The sequence below is a fragment of the Artemia sp. Qi Xiang Cuo genome, chromosome 9, assembly GCF_049724085.1.
Source record: "Artemia sp. Qi Xiang Cuo chromosome 9, ASM4972408v1, whole genome shotgun sequence".
Taxonomy (NCBI): domain Eukaryota; kingdom Metazoa; phylum Arthropoda; class Branchiopoda; order Anostraca; family Artemiidae; genus Artemia; species Artemia sp. Qi Xiang Cuo.
Window position 1 is genome coordinate 57,565,054 of NC_142802.1, and position 24,389 is coordinate 57,589,442.

General features: G+C 31.1%; 3 protein-coding genes across 8 annotated transcripts in view; all 3 read left to right on the forward strand.

Annotated features, from left to right (window-relative positions):
• Positions 1-24,389, forward strand: part of LOC148948866 (uncharacterized) — a 289,113-nt gene that overhangs the window by 18,227 nt on the left and 246,497 nt on the right. Inside the window, exon 1 of one of the 6 annotated variants that reach the window (XM_089094769.1) lies at positions 1,335-1,390. The exons of the other annotated variants lie outside the window; for them this stretch is intronic. The gene's annotated coding sequence lies outside the window, so the exon portion shown is untranslated. Of the gene's footprint in view, positions 1-1,334; positions 1,391-24,389 lie in introns of those variants that run through there. 6 annotated transcript variants of the gene reach the window in all.
• On the forward strand, positions 6,285-7,518 carry LOC148948867 (uncharacterized). Its single transcript, XM_089095040.1, has 2 exons — positions 6,285-6,470; positions 7,285-7,518. The coding sequence occupies exons 1-2, from the start codon at positions 6,285-6,287 to the stop codon at positions 7,516-7,518; spliced, it is 420 nt and encodes a 139-aa protein (XP_088951166.1).
• LOC148948868 (uncharacterized) overlaps positions 22,315-24,389 on the forward strand; it is a 5,238-nt gene continuing 3,163 nt past the window's right edge. Inside the window, exon 1 of the mRNA XM_089095041.1 lies at positions 22,315-22,370. Within this exon, the coding sequence (XP_088951167.1) occupies positions 22,315-22,370 (56 nt within the window). The remainder of the gene's footprint in view (positions 22,371-24,389) is intronic.

Genomic DNA, 24,389 nt, shown 5'->3' on the forward strand with positions numbered 1-24,389 from the left:
GGCTCTGTGCAAATATATGCTAATTTTAGTTTTTTTTTTCCAAATTTGCTTTGTGGACCATCTTCTAATAAGGAATAAACACAAAAAGGCAAACCCACAAAATCAGCAAACTTTTAGCAGTAAAAACAATTTTGCTCCAAAGAAGACCAAAAATATACCAATTAAAAATTCTGAGATTTCCAAATCACTTATTGACAAACTATGGATTAATCCTCCAGGTTTCAGTAGCCATAATACAGTGCAGTGGGCCATTTGTTCCCAAAGGTGTGATGTCTGTACAAAATAAATGGCAAAAATGGACAATGGTTTAAAAACCATTTAACTTATTTAATTCATTTTATGCTTGATGAAATAATGTAAAATGATGAGTATTTATTATCTATTAAGGAGGGGATCAGGTTGATCTTTGTGAATTTATGGTGGGGAGGGGGGTATGTCAACAGCCTCAAATAGTGTCTCATAATACTTTAAACTTTTTAACACTCAGTTTCAAGTAAATTTAGAGTTTTTTTGAGGGGGGGGGGCATTAATCTGATGGATGCTTTAAATCTAATAGATACTTTGTGTAGTTAGTTTGGCCTTAAGGCTCTTTCTGGTCTTTGAGTTTCTGGTATTTTTCCCCACCTTACATTCCCACATGTTACCAAAACCACTTTAAATGCACAGAGAAAAGCCCTGTTGTTTCTACCTGTGACATGTATAGGAAGTCTTTTATACATTAATTTCTGTAGCAGTACAATGCAAGCTGGTAGGAGGCAATGACCAGCTGTCTCTATTTTTTTCTTGATTCTACTTAGTGGTACAGGCAGTAAAATTTTGTTGTTAAGTTATTTTGCCTGAATATAAGACAGAAGACTGTGCAATATAACAGTATTTTAGCTGTTTTGAAATAAGTTGTTCATTGATTCAAACTCTAATCCCCCTTTATTCCAAGAAATATTTTTGGACAAAGACTGTAATATGGGTGATAGCTCCCTTCTTATTACAGAAGTATATTTCCTGTATAACATACAAGATCTTATTTTTATGCTCACCAACACAAAAGAGGAGGAGGTGTTTGGCATCATAGAAAATTTTTAAAGGAGGAAAGGGTGCTACAAGGAACTTAGTTTATACCACAATTCAAATGAGAAGGTTTTTTATTTTCCTATTTACATGTTTTTTAATGTCTTATAATTTCCAGGGGGGATTGCACCATGACATCTATGAGGAATATCCTTGTAAAAAAAGATGTATTGGAATACTCCTTGAAAACTTTGGAAATGAAGACTCTATATGTTATCTTTGATATGTCAGATCCCATTTCCCCTCCTGAGAAGTATTGAAGGAGTGTTCTTTCAGGCATTTTTGTTTCATTCTACTGGATGTTGGACACATATTAGACTTGAATGTAAATATACAGGAGTTAAAGGAGACTGTGGTAGCCTCCCTTATATTTACAGAGCTTTGGATCAAATAGAAATAATGAACTTTATGTAAAGAGCAACTATTACTGATAGAAATCAAAATTCTAATAAAACATAGTTTTAAATACAATATACACAACAGAAATTTTTTTATTCATGTTGACTCTAAATATACTACTACTGCTATTAACAACTCACCACAAAACCAAGCTGCCTGGGGCCAACACAGCTACGCACGATCCTCCTCCATTGCAATCTATTCAAAGCCTCTCTTTTTACAACCTCCCAGGAAGTTCCTATTTTCCTTAAATCTTTCTTTTTGACATCCTCACACCCCAACCATGGACAACTTGCTTTTCATTTAGCCCTAGACAGTTGGACAAAAAGGACAATCTTCAGCAATCTGTCATCATTCATCTGCAGAACGTGCCCTAGCCATCTCAATCTTTTTCTAATTATAGCCCTAGAAAGTGGGATTGAACCATATTTTTTGCACAGCCTACTATTTGAAATACCTTCAGTCAGCCAGGTACCCAGAACATTCTGTAGGCTATTTCTCTGGAAAACATCTAGCTAATCTTCATTCCTTTTTTGCAGCAGCCATGCTTCAGAATCATATTTGACTTCTGTCATCACTGTAGCTTCCAATATTCTAATCTTGGTTTTCAGACTTATCTTAATATTCTTCCAAACTTTTTTCAACAGTGAAGAAACACCCTGAGCCTTGGCTATTCTACTTTTAACATCTTCAGTGTTCCCAGCGTCTTTACTCATAATACCCCCAAGATAAGTGAAGCTGTCCCCCTGATCAATCTTTTTGTTACGCAACATCACCTTTTCATTTTCACCTATTCCTAGTCTTAGCAGCTTAGTCTTCTTAACATTAATTTCCAGGCCTATTCTAGCACCCTGAAAATGCTAAACCTCTAACAGGTCATTCATTTTGCTCACACTTTCATCTAAGATGCTTAAATCATCAGTATAATCTAAGTCTAGGAGAGTTTTACTATCCCAATTGATTCCATGTTCTTTCACTGTCTTTGCTGTGCTCCTTAGAACAAATTCCATCAAAATGATTCAAATAAAAGGGGATATGACGTAATCCTGCTTAACTCCTGATTTAATGCAAAACCAGCTGCTAACCACATTTTCTACCTTAACGGCAGCAATGTTGTTCTCGTATATTGCTCTAATTACTTTAATTTATTTGTCTGGTATACCATACAAGGATAAGACCTTTGCTAAAGGGCTTCTGTCAACAGAATTGAATGCTTGCTCATAATCTATAAAACTGTGGACTAAAGATGTTTGATAACTCAGGAACCTCTCAATTATTAAGCTAAGAGGGAAAATTTGGTAAACACATCCTCTATCCTTTCTAAAACTGTATTGTTCTTCTCTTATAACTTTGTCTACTGCATCTCTTAGTCTAAAAAGAAGAGTTCGATTTTTTTCAATCTTTGTTTCTTCATCATAAAGGCAACCTATCCAACTTAAGCCTTCTTTCATTATAGCCCTAGAAAGGGTGATGAAATAAGATATTTCACACAGCTTGTTTTTTTATACAGTCATTTGAATAAGTACTTAAACCTATACTTAGAGAATCGATCTTGAAAATATATTGCATGCTTATCTCAACCTTTCATAAGGCCCATATTTTGGTGCCATACTTGACCACTGTCATTATTCTGACCTTCAGTATCCTTATTCTTGTATTAGTGATATGGACCTTTAAACTGCAACTACTTAGCCCTGTTCTTATTTCTGTATCTTGCTTAAGAGAATTAAGGTAAAACTGTTTGCTTCAGCTTTATATATCATGTCGAAGCTCTTTTGTTCCTAGACACTAGACTACCAAGCTGAATATTCTGAGTTCAGCACCCTTTTTGAGTTAGTGGTCAACCAGGGTTTTTATAGAATGTGATAGCTTGTGAAATTTTTGGCAGTTCAGCTTATTATTAAAAATACTCTGTTATTGTGTTGATGCATTATTTACAAAAAGACAATGGTCAGTAGATTCGTTTTTATTATTGTAAAATCTGCAATATGGAATGACACATGTTGCAGTGGCATATAGGAAACTTGTGGCATTTAATAGCTTATTATGAAAAATCTTCTGTTACTGTGTTGATGCATTATTTGCAAAAAGACAATAGTCAGTAGATTTGTTTTTAATATTTTAAAATCTGCAATATGGGATAAAACATGTCGAAGTGGCATATAGGAAACTTGTGATAGTTTAATAGCTTATTATGAACAATCTTCTGTTATTGTATTGACGCATTATTTTCAAGAATGCAATAGTCAGTAGATTCGTTTTTAATATTGCAAAACCTGCAATATGGGATAAAACATGTCGCAGTGGCATATAGGAAACTTGTGGCAGTTTAATAGCTTATTATGAAACATCTTCTGTTATTGTGTTGATGTATTATTTACAAAAAGACAATAGTCAGTAGATTTGTTTTTGATATTTTAAAATCTGCAATTTGGGATAAAACATGTCACAGTGGCATATAGGAAACTTGTGGCAGTTTAATAGCCTATTATGAACAATCTTCTGTTATTGTATTGACGCATTATTTTCAAAAAGGCAATAGTCATTTACACGAATCTACAACAGTAGATTCGTTTTTAATATTGCAAAACCTGCAATATGGGATAAAACATGTCGCAGTGGCATATAGGAAACTTGTGGCAGTTTAATAGCTTATTATGAAAAATCTTCTGTTATTGTGTTGATGCATTATTTACAAAAAAGACAATTCAATTCAATTTATTAGTCACATGTTTCATTTTTAATATTGAATTAAATGTAAAAAAACAAGTTTTTCAACTGAAAGTAAGGAACGACATTAAAACTTAAAACGAGAAGAAATTATTACGTATATGAGGAGGTTGGTCCCCTCGTCAGTACCTCGCTCTTTACGCTAAAATTTTCTTTCGTACTTTCAAAAGAGCTATTGATTCTAATTAAACAGCCTTTGTGATTCAGGGGTAATTCTTAAAGAATTGTAACAAAACTCCAGAGCACATAATGGTAGAAATCGTTACTTTGTCCTTACGATAGTCCTAACTCTTCTGCTACTCAAATATGACAACTCTAAATTTTTGGTGGTATGTACCCCCCAACCATGTTCTATGACTTCGAGCTCAATTGCCTTACCTTTGGTAAACAAGATAGTAGTAAGCGCCCAATTACTTGAAAAGGGACAAGGAAAAACCTACGCCTGAGGCATGGAGATGTGTGTATATTTTCAAGTAATTGGGTTACCAGGGTCATTTGCAAAGAGGTACCATTTCTATAGAAGCTATAGCAATTTGAAATATCATATGGAATTTGCTTGAAGCTATATACTTTGCGTACGCCCCCGTACCAAACAGGTTGGGTATAATCTGTTTTGGTTCAAGTTTTTTTCTGACACAATTAACTGAATTTCTATTTAATGATATACAAGTTTTTTTTTTAGGTTAAATCCGTGTCGGAAAAACCGGTGAGTCTTTTTAGTTGTCAATTATTTTTTGTATATAGTCAAGTTTCAAATTAGATTCCTCAACAGTTTTGAATAGTTTATTGAAAATAGCACTAGTGACATTTTTTGTAAGCATTTACATAGAAAATGGATAATTCTAAGCAATTTCTGGTGAGTAAAAATTTTCTCATTATTATAATAAAAAGAAATTGTCTTGTCATTAAGTTAAGGAAGAAATTCTGTCCTTACACTAGAACTAAGGGGTACTTTTGTACTTAGAAGCCTATTGTTCTTAGGAGCTGAAACCTCTAAATACTTCTCTTATAGGCTAAAATTTACGGTGCGATTTTTATCAGGATCAGTGGGCCATTTTAGAGATGTTTTTGAAAAAAGTGCTTAGCTTTCGATCGGTAATTTGGGGTTAGAATAAAATGATAATTCTTTCAATGCATTATATGTTACAGAAGCTTCCTTTTATCAATATCAGCGGGGTTTTTTTTTTTTTTTTTTTTTTTTTGTGTTTTTTTTTTTTTAGGTGTGTTTTTGAAAATACTTCCAGGCCAGTCTGCATTTATGGTGTGATTTTTATCATGATCAGTTAACCTTTTTAGGGATGTTTTTGAAAAAAAGTGCTTAGCTCTCGATCGGTAATTTGGGGTTAGAATAAAATGTTAATTCTTTTAATGTATTAATTGTTACAAATTCCTTCCTTTTAGAGTTTTGGTTTGTTCCTTACTTATAGTTCGCTACCATGTACTGCTGAAAAATGTATTTCAGTGATATTTTTAGATCATAGTAGCCTAATGATGCTTTTAGTCTTTAGAAGAAGAAGAACCAAAACAATTTAGAATCTATTACGACTTCTTTCGTCTTCGATAAGTGCGTGGATAAAAATTCTAATTGGCATTTTTTGTTTTTAATTCACAAAATGGTTGGTTTAAGTTTTCTTTTACAAGATACTCAGACAGGAAGGATGGGGTACATAGACAGGGAGTAGGGCTCACCTAATGATGCTTTTAGTCTTTAGAAGAAGAACCAAAACAATTTAGAATATATGCTGCTTACCTTAGTTTAAGAGATGAAAATCATTCTAAAAAATCTAAATTTTTAACAATGATTCTTTAATTTTGATAATAAAGGAAAATATAAATATTTATTTAATTGAAAAAAAAAAATGTTTTAAAATAATTTAAATTAATAATATAAAATTAATTATTTTAAAAAAAAAAAATTCATTTTTTTTTTCATGCTAAATTTTATCCTTTTTTTTTTCAATGAAGTGTACACGTGCAATAACCCCACTTCTTAAAATAAGGAAATATATAGAGAAGCTATATTAATTCAACGTGCAAGACCATCAGTTATAAAATTAGCTGCTAGAAGTAACCGTGACCTGGACCACCCAATGACCGCAAATCTTTTAATGACAGGGTCCTCTGACCCTAGTGTTAGCTCCATGTCAGATGGAAAGAACTTGAAAAGGGAATGGACTGCTTCATATAATGCCTCAGCTCAGCCTACTGAAGATTGTGAGCTTGACCCCCTTCAAGTTTTGCCAAGGAGTTCAGATATAGAAGCCCAGTCAGAATTTGTAAGTATATACATAATTTTTTTTTTTTCTATCCCTATTTTCAAAAATATGGTAAATTTTCTCAGGCGCATAGCTTTTGATGAGTAAAACTTGAAATTTTTTTCTAAAATATATTTCATTTTCTTTAATTAACCAAATTAGTGGTATATAATGGAATACTTATCATGAATTTCTATAACAAAAAAAACCTTACATTTTAAATTATAACAAATATAAATCATAATGAAAAAATTCAAAATTGCAATTAAAGAAAAAAAAAAATATTTGAAAAAAAAAACAAAAAAAAAACGATTTTAAATTTAAAAGTTTAAAATCACATTTAAACCTGTACTTATGCGCTAAGCCACTTGCAGGCATATGCTAGTTATAAGATCTACCATAACTCTTTAATATACTTTAAATGATAAGTGGGCCTCTTGCAAAGGGGACTTTAAATAGCAAGATTTCCATCTTCGATAAGCAATTGACATAGGAAAAAAGGTTTTTTTAATAATTTCTAAATATATTTTCGCAGCAACGTCAAGAAATATTATTTGGGCGAAGCCGTTTTTTATTATTTCAGTGAAACACTTAGGTGTTTTCGAGATAGAAGTTAAGACTGTTTTATTTAAACAGTGTTGTGAAGTTTGATACCCCCACCTCGAACGGGTATCGAGCCGCCTACCTCGAAGGATGCTCCCGGTGCCCAGGGTCCTCCCGGGAGGGGGAGGGGGAGGGGGGCTCTAAAAAAAGGACCATCTATCATTTTAATTGCACTTTAATTGTTGATATTGATGGAGAAAAAAGTTCTTCTCTCTTAAAAACATTTATTTAGCCCAGGTCAACTTCGAACAAATCCGTTGGCAAAAGACACAGGAAAATACGGATTATTGAGAAGGTAGCACCATCAACCGCCGACATATGGGATTCGTGTCCGTTAACTGAAGCCGAGGACGAAGTGTGCATAGAGCAGAACACGTCATTCGAACGATTGTCAAATTTCATTAAGAGTTATATTGATGAGTGTCTAACACTTGAATCTGATTCATATTTTGCTCTTTTATTTTAAAAAAATGTCGAGAATAGTGATTAGGTTTTTTTTTATCAGTCTATTGCTATCACTTAACCATCTCAGAATATGAAATTCCGTGTGAATTTCACGTTGTTAGCGCAAGAGAAAATTGTAATTTTTGTGTTAATGCTGTAGTTTTTTGTATCTTTTAAAGAGCTGTCCTGGGTTTGAGAGTCTCGTTTGCCGAATTCAATGGGATTTTTTCTTCTTTTCATTAAATAAATTATATAGCCTAAGAGTGGCTTATACAAACTTAATTAAAAATTCGAAATTTTTCAAATTTATTTATTTTTTTATTTTTGTACATAACTTAAAATGTCAAAATATGCTTACAGTTCTAACAAGTGCACTCTTTGACTGGTCAGAGACTTAATGTGACTTCCCCCGCGGTATTATATGACCTGTTATTGACACTACCTAATCGGTTTCATGTATTAAATCGGTATTTTTTACGCATTGGAATGATACACACATAAGTAATATCTTTAAAAAAAAAAACGAATATGGAGCATTTTAATAGATTGCGTTTACATAACAAGGTTATTGTAGCATTGAATGATGACAAAGAGAAGTATTTAAACTTTGAATCAAGTACAGATGGTAGCGCTATTGGAAATTTATGTATGCATTGTCATGACAGTAAGGAATTAAATTTCTTTGGAATACCGAAAAAATTCCGCTCTTATTTTGATGGTTATGCGAGATTGATATCTCCAGATAAGATTGCGCTCAAGGAGAATGCCAACATAAAAATAATCCTTGACGATAGAGGACAACTCCTTGTTACTGTTGCAGGTAACACATTACATACTGATACATCCAATCGTCACCTTTCAGGTATTAGCATTCAACGGAAGATCAATAAAAGAATGGCCTACTCTTCTACTAATATCGTAAACCATATCTTGTCTACGTGCCGAAACTGTTACCTGTGTAAAAATAATGTGATAATAGACAGTGAAATTGCCAGAAAAATAAAATGGGCATTGTCAGAAAATATCACGATGGAATATAAAGATGAATCGATGAAAAACAAAGCACCAGCAAACGTTACTGCCAATGATCAAACTGTCATTGATCCAAATAATACCAAAGACGAAAAGTATATTGAGCCTGTTGATGAGGCACCAGTAAAAATTGTGTATGACTCAAAATGGAATAATGATTATTCTACTGATTACGAACTAAGAGAAGACAATAGCTATAATATCAAGAGAGAACATGGTGAACTATTTTATGGAACAGATTCAAAATTTCCAAAGTTGACCATTGATATTAATAGTGTATCGTAATATATTTTTGTATTAATATTATAAATAGCATGATCTCATTAAAAATATATTTTGCATTAAATTGTTATGGGTTCATTATTTTTAGAGTATGCTAGCATATCAAACGTTTAGAATGTCTAATAAAACGTTGGAGATGTAAGAAAAGGAATTTGTATACATCTATTGTCAGACACATGGGAACAAATTCTTTCTTGAATTCGCCTCTTGGATAAATAAAAAAAGACATTTCATTCAAGAAATTATGACGAAACTCTAAGTAAGCAACAAACTCTTTCTTGAAGTTACCTCATGGATTCACAATGCATAAATTTCATTTAATAAATTATCAAAAATTGTAAGTAAGTAGCAAATTCTTTAAAAAATATGTTAATACGTTTAAGCAATAAATATCTTTAAGCTTAACCCGTATTTATTCTTTAGAATAGTTTCATGCATTTCATTAAATTATGAAGAAATTGTAAGTAAGTAGCAATAGCTTTCTTGAATTCACTTCCTGGACACAATACAGATATTTAATTCAAGAAATCATAATAAAATCGCAAGTAAGTAATAAAGTCTTTATTGTTTTCACCTATTGGATGCACAATACTGAAATTTCATTCAAGAAATTATGAAGGAATTGTAGATAGGTAACACACTCATGTTACCTCATGGATACACAATACAGAAATTTCATTTAAGAAATTATCAAAAATTGTAAGTAAGTAGCAAACTTTTTCTTGAATTCACCTCCTGGGTAAATAAAAAAGACAATTCATTAAAGAAATTATGAAAAAATTGTAAGTAAGTAGCAAATTCTTTCTTGAATTCACCTGCTGAATAAACAAAAAAGACATTTCGTTCGAGAAATTATAACAAAATTTCAAGTAAGTAACAAACTCTTTATTGTTTTCATGACTTAGATACACGTTGTATAAATTTAATTCAAGAAATTATGAAAAAATTCTCAGTAAGTAACAATTTCTTTCTTGAAGTCAACTCTTGGATACACAATACGGAAATTTCATTTAGTAAATTATGAAAAAAAAACAATTTCTTTCTTGAAGTCAACTCTTTGATACACAATACGGAAATTTCATTCAAGAGATTATGAAAATATTTGTAAGTAAATAAAAAACTCTTTTTATTTTCCCATCTTGGATATACAGTACAGATACTTCATTCAAGAAATTATGATAAAACCGCAAGTAAGTAACTTTTTTCTATCTTTATCAAAAACAATTTTCAATTAGCTACACGATTTAGAAATTTAATTCAAGAAATTAGGAAAAAATACTCAGTAAGTAACAATGTCTTTCTTGAAGTCAACTCATGGATACACAATACGGAAATTTCATTCAAGAATTTCATGACTTAGATACACGATGTAGAAATTTGATTCAAGAAATTATGAAAAAATTCTCAGTAAGTAACAATTTCTTTCTTGAAGTCGACTCTTGGATACACAGTGTTTAAATTGCATTCAAGAAATTATAAAAATTTTTTTAAGTAAGTAAACAACTCTTTATTGATTTCATCACGTGAATATTTAGTTCAGATTCTTCATTCTATATATTGTTAAATAATCAACCGTAAGTAACTTTTTTTTCTCTTTATCACAAAAAATTTTCACTTAGCTAAATTATGTAGAAATTGAATTCAAGAAATTATTGAAAAATTCTCAGTAAGTAACAATTTCTTTCTTGAAGTCAATTCTTGGATACGCAAATACGGAAATTTCTTTCAAGAAATTATGAAAAAATTGTAACTAAGTAGCAAATTCTTTCTTGAATTTACCTGTTGGACAAACAAAAAAGACATTTCGTTCAAGAAATTACGATAAAATTCTAAGTAAGTAACAAACTCTTTATTGTTTTCACGAGTTAGATATACGACGTAGAAATTAAATTCAACAAATTATGAAAAAATTCCCAGTCTAAGTAGCAAATTCTTTCTTGAATTCACCTGTTGGATAAACAAAAAAACATTTTTCACTTAGCTAAATGATGTAGAAATTTAATTCAAGAAATTATTGAAAAATTCTCAGTAAGTAACAATTTCTTTCTTGAAGTCAATTCTTGGATATGCAATACGGAAATTTCATTCAAGAAATTATGAAAAAATTGTAACTAAGTACCAAATTCTTTATTTAATTCACATTTTGTACAAACAAAACAGAAACTTCGTTAAAGAAATTATTACAAAATTATAAGTAAGTAACAAACTCTTTATTGTTTTCAAAAGTTAGATATACAACCTAGAAATTTAATTCAAGAAATTATAAAAAAATTCTCAGTCTAAGTAGCAAATTCTTTCTTGAATTCACCTGTTGTATAAACAAAAAAAACATTTATTTAAATAAATTATTAAAAAATTCTAATTCAGTTAAACACTTTATTTCTTTCACGATTTGTATATAATACTTATAAAATACATTAAATAATCTGAGAAAAAATCAAAAGTTATGTGCTTTTTTTTTCTCTTTATCAAACAATATTTTCAATTGGAACCACCCTACTGAAAAATCGTTAACGAATTACTGAAAAAATTATACTTCATTATCGATTTATTAAGTTAATTAAGATAAGTCATACACACAAAACGGAAATTTCATTCAATAAATTATATAATATATTTTTTATTAAGTAACAATCTCTTTATTGTTTTCACCTCTTGAATATAAAGTACAGATACTTCATTCAAGAAACGTGATTAAACACGATTTGAAACTACATGCTATTTGTATGCCTTTCCTTGGCACCTTTCCAAACGAGCGGGGATTCCCCACTGGTTCCTACACATTTCAAAAAAGTGAGCAGTACGAAAACTCCACGTTTTCAACCAGACTGGTTTTTTTAGGGACAAATCAGGAGATATTTGTAAAGTCGAAGTGGCTTTATTTTATTTTTTTTAAGGTTCATTTAGACCTCGGTACGTGCGCGCACGTAACCTGGGCGAAATGTACCTTAAAAAAATGTAATAAAGCAATGTCGAATTTACAGATCTCTCCGATTGGGCCCTAAAAAACCAGTTTGGTTGAAAACGTGGAGTTTTCGTACTGCTCACTTTTTTGTAATGTGTAGGAACCATTGGGGAGTTCCTGTTCGTTTGGAAAGGTGCCAAGGAAAGGCATACAAATAGCATGTAGTTTCAAGATGTGTTTAATCACCTTTCTTGAATGAAGTATATGTACTGTATATTCAAGAGGTGAAATCAATAAAGAGCTTGTTACTTACTCACAAATATTTTTTATAATTTCTTTACTAAAATTTCCTTGTTGTGTGTATCCATGAGTTGACTTCAAGAAAGAAATTGTTACTTACTGAGAATTTTTTAATAATTTCTTGAATTAAATTTCTACATCGCGTAGCTAAGTGAAAATTGTTTGTGACAAAGAAAAAAAAAGCTACTTAGTTGCGATTTTTTCATAATTTCATGAATTTAATTTCTACGTCGTATGTCTAACTCGTGAAAAAAATTAAGTGTGTTACTGAATTATAATTTTGTCACAAGTTCTTGAATTAAATGGTACTGTGATAATCCTACCGGTTGCTTCACGAAAGGATTATATACATTTTCTGTGAATTTTTCCATAATTTCTTGAATTAAATATCCTTTATGGATACTACTCCTTCATAATCAATAAAGAGTGAGCTGCTTACTTAGACTGTCGCCATTATTTCTTTTAAAAACAGACTTTCTGTTTAGTCCAACAGGTAAATTCAAGAAAGAATTTGCTACTTAGTTACAATTTTTTCATAATTTTTTGAAGGAAATTTCCGTATTGCGTATTCAAGAATTGACTTCAAGAAAGAAATTGTTACTTACTTAGAATTTTTCAATCATTTCTTGAATTAAATTTCTACATCATTTAGCTAAGTGAAAAATGTTTTTTTGTTTATCCAACAGGTGAATTCAAGAAAGAATTTGCTACTTAGACTGAGAATTTTTTCATAATGTCTTGAATTTAATTTTTACGTCTTATATCTAACTCGTGAAAATAATAAAGAGTTTGTTACTTACTTAGAATTTTTTCATAAGTTCTTGAACGAAATGTCTTTTTTGTTTGTCAAACAGGTAAATTCAAGAAAGAATTTGCTACTTAGTTACAATTTTTTCATAATTTCTTGAATGAAATACTTACTGAGAATTTTTCAATAGTTTCTTGAATTAAATTTCTACATCATTTAGCTAAGTGAAAATTGTTTGTGATAAAGAGAAAAAAAAAAGTTACTTACTTGCGATTTTTTCATAATTTCTTGAATGAAAAATCTGTACTGTATATCCAAGAGGTGAAATCAATAAGGAGTTTGTTACTTACTTACAAATATTTTCATAATTTCTTTAATGAAATTTCCGTATTGTGTATTAAAGAGACGACTTCAAGAAAGAAATTGTTACCTAATTAGAATTGTTTCATAATATCTTGAATAAAATTTATACGCAGTGTATTTAAGTCATTAAAATATTTAATTAAATTTAAGTTAATTTTATCTTATAGTATAATTCAAGAAATAAAATTTTAATTAATTAGAATTTTTTCCTATTTTATTTTATTAAATTTATAAATCGTGTAGTTAAGCGAAAATTGTTTTTGATATAGAGAAAAAAAAAGTTACTTACTTGCGGTTTTTTCATAATTTCTTGAATGAAGTATCTGTACTGTATATCCAAGAGGTGAAAACAAAAAGAGTTTTTTAATTACTTAAAAATATTTAAATAATTTATTTAATTAAATTTACGTATTTTTTATAAAATATGTTAATAATATAAATAAATTGTTTTTTTTTTAATAAATTAATAAATTAAATTTATGTATTGTTTATACAAGAGTTGAATTCAAGAAAGAAATTGTTACTTACTGAGAATTTTTTAATAATTTCTTAAATGAAATTTCTGCATTGTGTATCTAAGTCATGAAAACAATAAAGAGTTTGTTACTTACTTGGAATTTTGTCATAATTTCTCGAACTAAATGTCTTTTTTGTTTATCCAGCATGTGAATTCAAGAAAGAATTTGCTACTTACTTACAATTTTTTCATAATTTCTTTAATGAATTGTCTTTTTTATTTACCCAGGAGGCGAATTCAAGAAAAAATTTGCTACTTACTTACAATTTTTGATAATTTCTTAAATGAAATTTCTTTATTGTGTATCCATGAGGTAACATGAGTGTGTTACCTATCTACAATTCCTTCATAATTTCTTGAATGAAATTTCAGTATTGTGTATCCAATAGGTGAAAACAATAAAGACTTTATTACTTACTTGAGATTTTATTATGATTTATTTAATTAAATATCTGTATTGTGTCCAGGAAGCGAATTCAAAAAAGCTATTGCTACTCACTTACATTTTCTTCATAATTTAATGAAATGCATAAAACTATTCTAAAGAATAAAGACGGGTTAAGATTAAAGGTATTTATTTCTTAAACGTATTAACATATTTTTGAAAGAATTTGCTACTAACTTAAAATTTTTGATAATTTCTTAAATGAAATTTCTGAATTGTGTATCCATGAGGTAACTTCAAGAAAGAGTTTGTAGCTGACTTGAAGTTTCGTCATAATTTCTTGAATGAAATGTCTTTTTTTATTTATCCAGGAGGCGAATTCAAGATAAAATTTTTTCCCATGTGTCTGACAATATATTTATTCAAAGTCGTTTTCTTACATATCAGATGTTTTATTAGAAATTCTAAAAGTTTGATATGCTAGCTTACTCTAAAAATAATGAACACATAACAATGTAATTCATAATATATTTTTAATGAAATAATGCTATGTAGAATATTAATACAAAAAATATATTATGATACACTATTAATATCAATGATTAACTTTGGACATTTTGAATCTGCTCCATAAAATAGTTCACCATGTTCTCTCTTGATATTATAGCTATTGTCTTGTCTTAGTTCGTAATCAGTAGAATAATCATTATTCCATTTTGAGTCATAAACAATTTTTACTGGTGTCTCATCAAAAGGATCAATATGCTTTTCGTCTTTGGTATTATTTGGTTCAATGACTGTTTGACCAATGGCATTAACGTTTGCTGGTGCTTTGTTTTTCATCGTTTCATCTTTATATTCCATAGTGATATTTTCTGAAAATGCCCTTTTTATTTTTCTGTAAATTTTACTGTCTATTATCAATTTTTTTTTACAGAGGTAAAAGTTTCGGTATTTAGAGAAGATATGGTTTACGATATTAGTAACAGAGTATGCCTTTCTTTTATTAATCTTCCATTGAATGCTAATACCTGAAAGGTGACAATTTAATGTATCAGTAGGTAATGTGTTAATTAAAGCAGCAGCACGGATTTGTCACCCACCATCAATGATTATTTTATGTTGGCATTTTACTTGAGTGCAATCTTCTATGGATATCACAATGTCGTAAAAAAACAGGGATAGGAGCGTATTTGTTTAGTTATTAATAATAATTTTAATTCATTAATTAAAATACAAAGAATGAATACATTTCAAATAGTGCTACCACCTGTACTTGTTTCAAAGTTTAAATACTTCTCTTTGTCAGCATTCAATGCTTCAATAACCTTTTTATGTAGACGAACTTTATTAAAACGCTCCATGTTCACTTTTTTTTTAAAGATATGACTTATGTGTTTATCATTCCACTGCGTAAAAAATACTGATTTAATACATGCAATAGATTAGGTAGTGTCAATAACCGGTCATAGAATACCGGTGGGGAAGTCACATCGTGTCTCTGACCAATCACAGAGCGCAATTTTTAGAACTTTAAGCATATTTTGACATTTTAAGTTATGTACAAAAAGAAAAAAATAAATAAAGTTGAAATATTTCGAAGTTTAAAAAAAGTTTGAATTAAATAATTTTAGTCTATCGAATGTATCAACTCAAAATAGGAAAAAATCACAAAGAATTCAGCAAATGAGACTCTCAAATCCAGTAAAGATCTTTTAAAAGATACAAAAAACTTATTATTTAAAACAAAAATTTTGTTTATATCTAGCACCCACTATGGGAAAATAACTCAGAATTTCTTATTCTTAGAAGGGTAAGTTAGAACAAGAGAATGATAAAAAAAAACTAATGGTTTTATTCCAAAAATTTTTTAAAATAAAAATGCAAAATATAAGTCCAATTCGAGTGATTGACCCTCTTCAAGTTAACTCTCAATGAAATTTGACCATCGTTCAACTGATGTGGTATGCTGTATGAATAGCTGCACCTCGGCTTCAGTTAACGGACATGAACCCCATATGTCAGCAGTTGGTGGTGTTACTCTGTCAATAATCCGTATTTTCCTATGTACTTTGTCGGCTGATTTGTGTGTAGTTGACCTCGGCTAAATAACTTATGGTAATAGATAAGAACTTTTTTCTCCATCAATGTCAACAATTGAAGTGCCATTAAAATGTTAGATCGTCATTTTTGAGAGCCCCCCTCCCCCCTCCCGGGAAGGACCCTTGGGACCCAGGCGCTTCCATCGATGGAGGAGGAGCAATACCCGGTCGAGTGGGGGGGATCAAACTTCACAACACTGTTCAAATAGAACAGCCTCAAATTCTTTCTCGAATACAACTAAGTGTTTCAATGAAATAACCAAACAGGGGTTCGCCCCAAATAATGTCTCTTGACATTGCTGTGAAGACTTATTTAGAAATTATTAAAAAACCTATTTTCCTGTGTTAATTCCTTATCGAAGATGGAAATCTTGCTATTTAAATTCCCCTTTGCAAGAGACCCACTTAGAATTCAAAGTAGATTAAAGAGCGATGGTGGATCTGATAACTAGCATATGCATGCAAATGACTTAACGAAAGAATTCCCTTTTAAATGTGCTTGTAAACTGTTAAATTGAAAATCGTTTTTTTTTTTTTTTCAAATAGTTATTTTTTTTTTAAAATGAATATTTGAATTATTTCATTATAATGCTTCTTGGTTAGAAGTTACAAGGTAAGGTTTTTTTTGTTATAGAAATGCGTGATAAGCATTCCTTTATATACCACTAATTTGGTTAATGAAAGAAAATGAAATAGTTTTTAGAAACAAATTTTAAGTTTTACTCATCAAAAGCTATGCACCTGAGAAATTTTACCTTATTTTTGAAAATAGGGATAGAAAAAAAAAATTATGTATATACTTACAAATTCTGACTGGGCTTCTATATATGAACTCATTAGAAAAACATGAATGAAGTCAGGCACGCACTACTTAGTAGGCTGGGCTGAGGCATCATATAAAGCAGTCCATTCCCTTTTCAAGTTCCTTCCAGCTGACATGGAGCTAACACTTGGGTCAGAGGACCCTGTCATTAAAAGATTCGCGGCCATTGGGTTGTCCAGGTCTTGTGTACTTATAGCAGTGAATTTTATAATTGATGGTATTGAACATTGCATTAATATACCGTCTATATATGGTGCCTTATTGTAAGTATGGGTTTTACTGAATTTATCAACGTCACTGAAAAAAAGGGTATAATTTAGAATGAAAAAAAATGCATTTTGGGTTATGAAAATAATTAATTTTATTTTATGAATTTAAATTATTGTAAAAAATTTTTTTTTTCAATTAAATAAATATTTATATTTTCCTTTATTATCAAAATAAAATACTCATTGTTTCAAATTTAGATTTTTTAGAATGATTTTCATCTCTTAAACTAAGGTAAGCAGCATATATTCTGAATTGTTTTGGTTCTTCTTCTAAAGACTAAAAGCATCATTAGGTGTAACTTACCCCCTATCTATGTGCCCCCTCCGACCTGTCTGAGTATCGCTTAAAAGAAAACTTAAACCAAGACTTCTTTGAATTAAAAACAAAAAATAATAGATATAATTTTTATCCACGCACTTTTCGAATATAAAAGAAGTCGTTATCGATTAAAAATTGATTTTGTTCTTCTTCTTCTTCTATAGAATAAAAGCATAATTATTCTACTATGACCTAAAAATATCACTGAAATACATTTTCTAGCAGTACATGGTAGTGAAATATAAGTCGTGAACAAGCCAAAGATCTAAAAGGGAAGCTTTTGCAACAATAAAATGATTAAAGGATTTACCACTTTATTCTAACCCCAAATTCGCTATCGGGGGACAATAACTTTTTAAAAAACATCCATAAAAAGATAAACTTTTAATTATAAAAATCACATCAAATAGGCACACTACCATGTACGTTTTTTCAAAAACACACATCGAAGAAAGCGAAAAAGAAAAAAGAAAAAAAAAAAAAGCCGCTGATCTTTTTAAAATGGAAGCTTTTTTAACAATTAATAAATTAAAATAATCAACATTTTATTATAACCCCAAATTACCGATCGAAAGCTAAGCACTTTTTTCAAAAAAATCTCTAAAAAGGCCCACTGATCCTTATAAAAATCGCACCGTAAGTTTCAGCCTATAAGAGAAGTATTTAGAGGTTTCAGCTCCTAAAAACAATAGGCTTCTAAGTACATAAGTACCCCTTAGTTCTAGTGTAAGGAAAGAATTTCTTCCTTAACTTAATGACAAGACAATTTCTTTTTATTATAATAATGAGAGAATTTTTACTCACCAGAAATTTCTTAGAATTATCCATTTTCTATGTAAATGTCACTAGTGACTTACAAAAAATGTCACTAGTGCTATTTTCAATAAACTATCCAAAACTGTTGAAGAATCTAATTTGAAACTTGAATATATACAAAAAATAATTGACAACTAAAAAGACGCACAGGTTTTTCCGACACGGATTTAACCTAAAAAAAAAACTTGTATATCATGAAATAGAAATTCAGTTAATTGTGTCAGAAAAACTTGAACCAAAACAGATTATACCCAACCTGTTTGGTACAGGGAGCGTACGCAAAGTATATAGCTTCAAGCAAAGTCCATATGATATTTCAAATTGTTATAGCTTCTATAGAAACGATACCTCTTTGCAAATGGCTATGGTAACCCAATTACTTGAAAATATACACACATATTCATGCCTCAGGCGTAGGTTTTTCCTTGTCGCTTTTCAAGTAATTGGGCGCTTACTACTCAAGATAAATGGCAAAAAACACACACACACAAATATGGGAATCCTTAGACCAGTGACGTAATTTCTTCAAAATCCTGGGGGGGGGGGGCAAAGTTGGAGCCCATTTTCCCACATCGAGTGAAAATCACTGTAAAACTGAAAAATCAGCCATTTGGCACCATACAGGTATATATATATATATATATATATATATATATATATATATATATATATATAGTACTATATAGAACTATAAAAGTACTATAAAGGTGCTTTATAGTACTATAAAAGGTAAATATAAACTAAAGAAAACTGATCCTTTTCTGTTCATACTTGAATGATGCAGGCTTATCTTAGTTTTGAATATATTTTTGAAGAAACTAAATTTCAGCTGAAGGGGGAAGGGCAAACTGGGGTCTGGGGGGAACCGAGGTCCGGGAGGGGCAGTTGCTCTTCTGCCCCATATCAAATTACGCCCCTGTCTTAGACAAATAATACAAGTTTTGTGGTTTGTTGATATAATTAAAAAACTAGTGGTACAGGTTTTCCAAACGTACTAAATTTTATGATGTGGTTAGTTTGATAAACTTTTGATGGGGATGTTTAATATTTATAGATTGCACATTCTCTGTGTCAATATTAAAATTATATTTGTTCGACGTTTATATTATTATCATATCCCAACATTTGGGCCCTATTTAAAACGGCAACTTTCTAATTACCGGCCGTTACCATAAATAGTTGGATGGGGAAAATTCCGTGAAAAATGTAAGAAAAAAAAATGCAATTAAAATCAACTCCTTGCCGGCATGCATCAAGCCATGGCTATATGTAGGAATCAAATAAAAAAAACTTGTTTTCTTTATTCAATTTTTGAACGTTTTTGAATTAATGCGGTTTTGATTTTGGCTCACCGTACATGAATAATTAAAACAAAATTTGCATATTAATTTTACTTTTATTTGGTTAAATGACTTTCTCGAAACTTGTTTAATTTTATTTACGAACGTTTTATTAGTACTCAATATACGTAATTTATGAATTAACTTACGTAACGAACTTCTATATTCATATTTTTTAATACGTATATTAGGGGGCACGCCCCCTAGTCAATACCTCGCTCTTTAAGATAAAGTTCGAATTTTGTTCCAATTCTTTAAAAATGACCCCTTAGTCACAAAGGCCGTTATTTAGAATAAATAGCTCTTATGAAAGTACTAAAAATCTTTGGCTTAAAGAGCGAGGTATTGACTATGGGGTGAACCCAATCACACACGTAATATTTTCTGTTCGTTATAAGTTTTGATGTTGCTCCTTATTTTCAGTTGGAAAACTGTTTTTTTATATTTAATTTCTGATCTTTTTTTTAAATAATGCTGGAAAATTCGGTGCCCCCTTCATATCAATGTCCCTTCCCCCATGAAAACTTCCATCATGGAAAGATCCTCCCACATAACCCCGACCCACCCACCCCCCTGCTACCAGAAAGAATCCCCCCTGAAAACGTCTGTATACTTCCCAATAACCAATACTATATGTTAACATTGGGTAAAGTTCATAACATTCAGCCCTCCCCCTCGGGGACTTCGGGGGATTAAGTCATACTAAAGGACATGGTTATCATATTTTCAACCATGCTGAACAAAATGGATATCTCAAAATTTTGATCAGGTGACTTTGGGAAAAAATGAGCGTGGGAGGGGGCCTAGATGCCCTCCATTTTTTTGGTCAATTAAAAAGGGCACTAGAACTTTTAATTTCCGTTCAAATGATTCCTCCTACGATATTCTAGGACCACTGGGTCGATATGATCACCCCTGGGAAAAAAAAAAAAAAATAAAAATAAACATGTATCCATGATCTTTCTTCTGGCAGAAAATGCAAAATTCCACATTTTTGTAGATAGAAGCTTGAAACCTCTACAGTAGGGTTCTCTGATGCGCTGTATATGACGGTGTGATTTTCATTAAGGTTCTATAACTTTAAGGGGGTCTTTCCCCCTTTTTTCGAAAATTAGCCAAATTTTCTAAGGCGCGTAACTTTTAATGGGTAGGACTAAACTTGATGAAACTTATATATTTGAAATCGGAATTAAAATCTGATTCTTTTGATGAATCTATTGGTATCAAAACCAATTTTCTTAGAGTTTCGGTTACCATTGAGCCGGGTCGCTCCTTACTTACAGTTCAGTACCACGAACTGTTTGAAAATCTGCAATATGGGGTAATAACATGTGGCTGTGGAATTTGGGAAACTTGTGGCAGTGGCATATGGGAAACTTTTGGCAGTTTAATTGCTAATTATGAAAAATCTTCTGTTATAGTGTTGATGCATTATTTACGAAAAGGCAGTAGTCACTAGATTCGTTTTTAATATTGAAAAAATGTGCAATATGGGATAAAAACCTGTGGAAGTGGCATATAGGAAACTTGTGGCAGTTTAATAGCTTATTATGACAAATCTTCTGCTATTGTGTTGACGTATTATTTTTAAAAAGGCATTGGTCAGCAGATACGTTTTTAATGTTGCAAAATCTGCAATATAGGATAAAATCTGGTGAATTGGGAATTTAGAGGGAAAAGGCTTGGAAGTTTAGACCAGTAAAACCAGTAGAGGTTCTTTGACATATTTCTGAGTAGAGTTCAGAGGAAAGCTGGAAAAATTCAGATTATTTTTTGCTGTATGTGTATCTGACTACCTAAAGGGAAAGCGTTTCTCTGGGGGGTGGGCCTCACACTGATGGTCAATTTTGCTAAGACTTTTTTTGGCAATTCCATCTTCATGATGTTGCCCAAAATCCCTGTATGGCTCAGAATATATTGGAAGTAAGTAGGGATACCCTGTGAAGCGATTTCCTTTAAATGTAGCAATGAATGGCGAATACCAATATCAAGTTTATTCTTATAGGGATACACTACAAGCTCTAAGACTAAATTTCAATTTTAGATAATTTACTCACCTTTTAGGTTTTTGACATTGGGAACAAGTTATTTATTACTTATTCAAGGGCCATATCTTGTAGCATTAATTTTTGCTGACATACACTAATTATCTAACAATCTTCCACCAATAGCTAAATTTAAGCAAATAACTCAATTCCCTGCTGAGACTTAACCATTCATTTTCACATTACTTATGGACTTATGTCTCCTGCTGGGTGCTGGCCGGCATAGAGAATGACGTCTGTCTCCCCCATCCACTTCAGTCCATGGCAAGTGTTTGTGTTTTGCTCTGTCTGATGTTTGCCATTGCCAAGAACTCGGACTTGCTGTCCGATTATCGCTTCTTCGGTTGGCCCTGGGGTCGCTTCCAAATGGTTTTGGTAAGATTGTAGCCATAAATCATCTCTGCAGGTAGATTTGGATACATTCGCAGCAGGTGTCCAAACCATTGTAAGGTGTGGTCGAATGCTTGGATCGAAAACCGTGACTGCTTATTGAGTTGTGCAACAGCTTCTTATTGCTGATGAAGTTGAACCATCGCAGACCTTCAATCATCCTCAGGTTCTTTGGCTGGAATATGTCAATGGCCTTGACGGTTGTGGGTGATGCTTGCCATGTCTTAGCAGTACATTAGTACCCACGTACATTATTCAAGCCAAGACTAAACAGGTGAATATACGAACCTAGTTCTATTTGCTTGGCAATGGTTTGCCAGTATCTACTGTAACTGCCAAAAACTTCCAGGTCTTCAAGCTGCATTTGATCAAAGCAAAACCTTACAGGAAGTAATTTAGTCTTGGAATCATTTCTAACTTCTGGTGCTGTGTTTTCTAGTTCAGATTTAGTATTCAGATGTATAAAAAGATTTGAATATATTTTTGTAACACGCATTTATTACTTACTTTGTATTTTGGCAAAGGTAGAAATTACTGTTAATAAAATCCGTACAAGTATAGTTCTTTCTCTATAGCCCTTATTTATCAACTGGCTCAAATGCTTGTTCATAATTTATAAAATCCAGGACCAAAAGGGTCTTTTAATTCAGACACTTCTTAATAATTAATCTAAGCGTGACAATTTTATGAATGTATCCAGCCTCTCCCTTAAAAAAAAAAAAAAAAAAAAAAAAAAAAAAAAAAAAACAGCCTTTCTACTTCCTAAACTAACAATTTATGTTTGTTAAAAATTTATGTACAGTATGTGTTGGTCTAATAAGTATCATCATCCGAAGTAATTTGCTTCCTTCAAAAAATTTATACTTATATTTATAATTCTCAGTATTTATTTTTATCTTTGTCACTCTTGTATTAAAAAAAAAATCATTGACTTACTTTCAAAATCTGAAGCTTTATTATTTTTCAGTCCATATAGTACTGTCTTTAGTTACCCGAATTTTTAAGTAAACCACCATTGTTATTCACATTAAAAAAAAATTAAAAAGATGATTCTTTCAGATTACAGTAGCAAGTTGTCCTAATAATGCGTAAGGTATTTGGTGATTATCTTCCCTATCTCTAGTTACTTTTTTTTTATTTAGTTCCTTGTTTTTCTTCCCTCGTCTTCTTCTTTCTTTTTTTGAGAAGTATGTATTTTTTATTGTTGATTTTTATTGTTCTTTGGTGTACGCCTAGAGAAGTTCTTATAGAGAAGGAAATATCTTAAAATAAAGAATTCTTACTTTATAGTATGCAGAATGATTATCTTTAACATATTTTGCATGCAGCCAATCTTTTCCTCCACTTTTTTCAGAGTTTTCCCACTTTTTCTAAGAAATTAAAATATTTTTTGTAATAATGTTTCATTAATTTTAAAAAGTCTGCTAAATGCAGCACTGTCAACTCAAGATTCTGGCCTTTTTCTGAAATGAAAAGCTATCTATGTTTCTTCTATTTCACAGAATTGTCTTTAGTCAATAGACTTTTCTCATGAATTTCATATTGACGCCACTGCAAGTACTTTGCGTCCTCTACAAATAAATTTTATAAAGGTTGCTTTGCTTCACGGATGATTGAAAACTGAAGAAAAGCTAATAAGGAAAACTCATAAATATGTTAGAGAAAGTAGAAAATACTGAAATAAGGGAAGATACAGCTTGGCTGCATTCAGAATGTGTTAAATACAATTATTCTACATATTATAAAGTAAGAATTGTTTTCTTAACATGTTTCCTTCTCTATAGGTACTCTAGGGATATACCGTTTCTTTCGTGTGGTAGAGATACACTGAGCTCTACCTCTCAGTCTGCCTTGCTATAATTTGATGGGTATAAGTTATACTGTGTTGATTTCAATAAAGCCTCATTTTATTATTTGTTACTACTCCTTGCTAAGTAAATATTTTGTTGCTTTCAAATTATCGAAAATCTTCTTGTTATTTTCTACATCATTAACCTTATCATTGTTTAACACATTCTCAAGACGCTCTGCTCATCTCTTGTTGACACTTTGACACTTTCTGAGTCATTTATTCAGGCCCTGCTCCTATCTTCAACTGGGGCAGGTCTGAACTGACTACCGTACTTCATTTCAGTTTCTCAATATACCAGTAGAATATCTTACTTTTGTACCATTAGGTTGCATGTTATCCATAGACCCAGTTCATGTCCTCTTAATTCATAGTTTAATACAGTCTCTCTTCCCTTATATTCCTCAT

What these genes read in the sequence shown, in the direction of transcription:
- LOC148948867 (XM_089095040.1), top strand. Translation starts at nt 6,285, where the DNA reads ATGACCGCAAATCTTTTAATGACAGGGTCCTCTGACCCTAGTGTTAGC. An exon ending in TAGAAGCCCAGTCAGAATTT is followed by an intron (nt 6,471 to 7,284) that starts GTAAGTATATAC and finishes ACATTTATTTAG; the next exon opens with CCCAGGTCAACTTCGAACAA.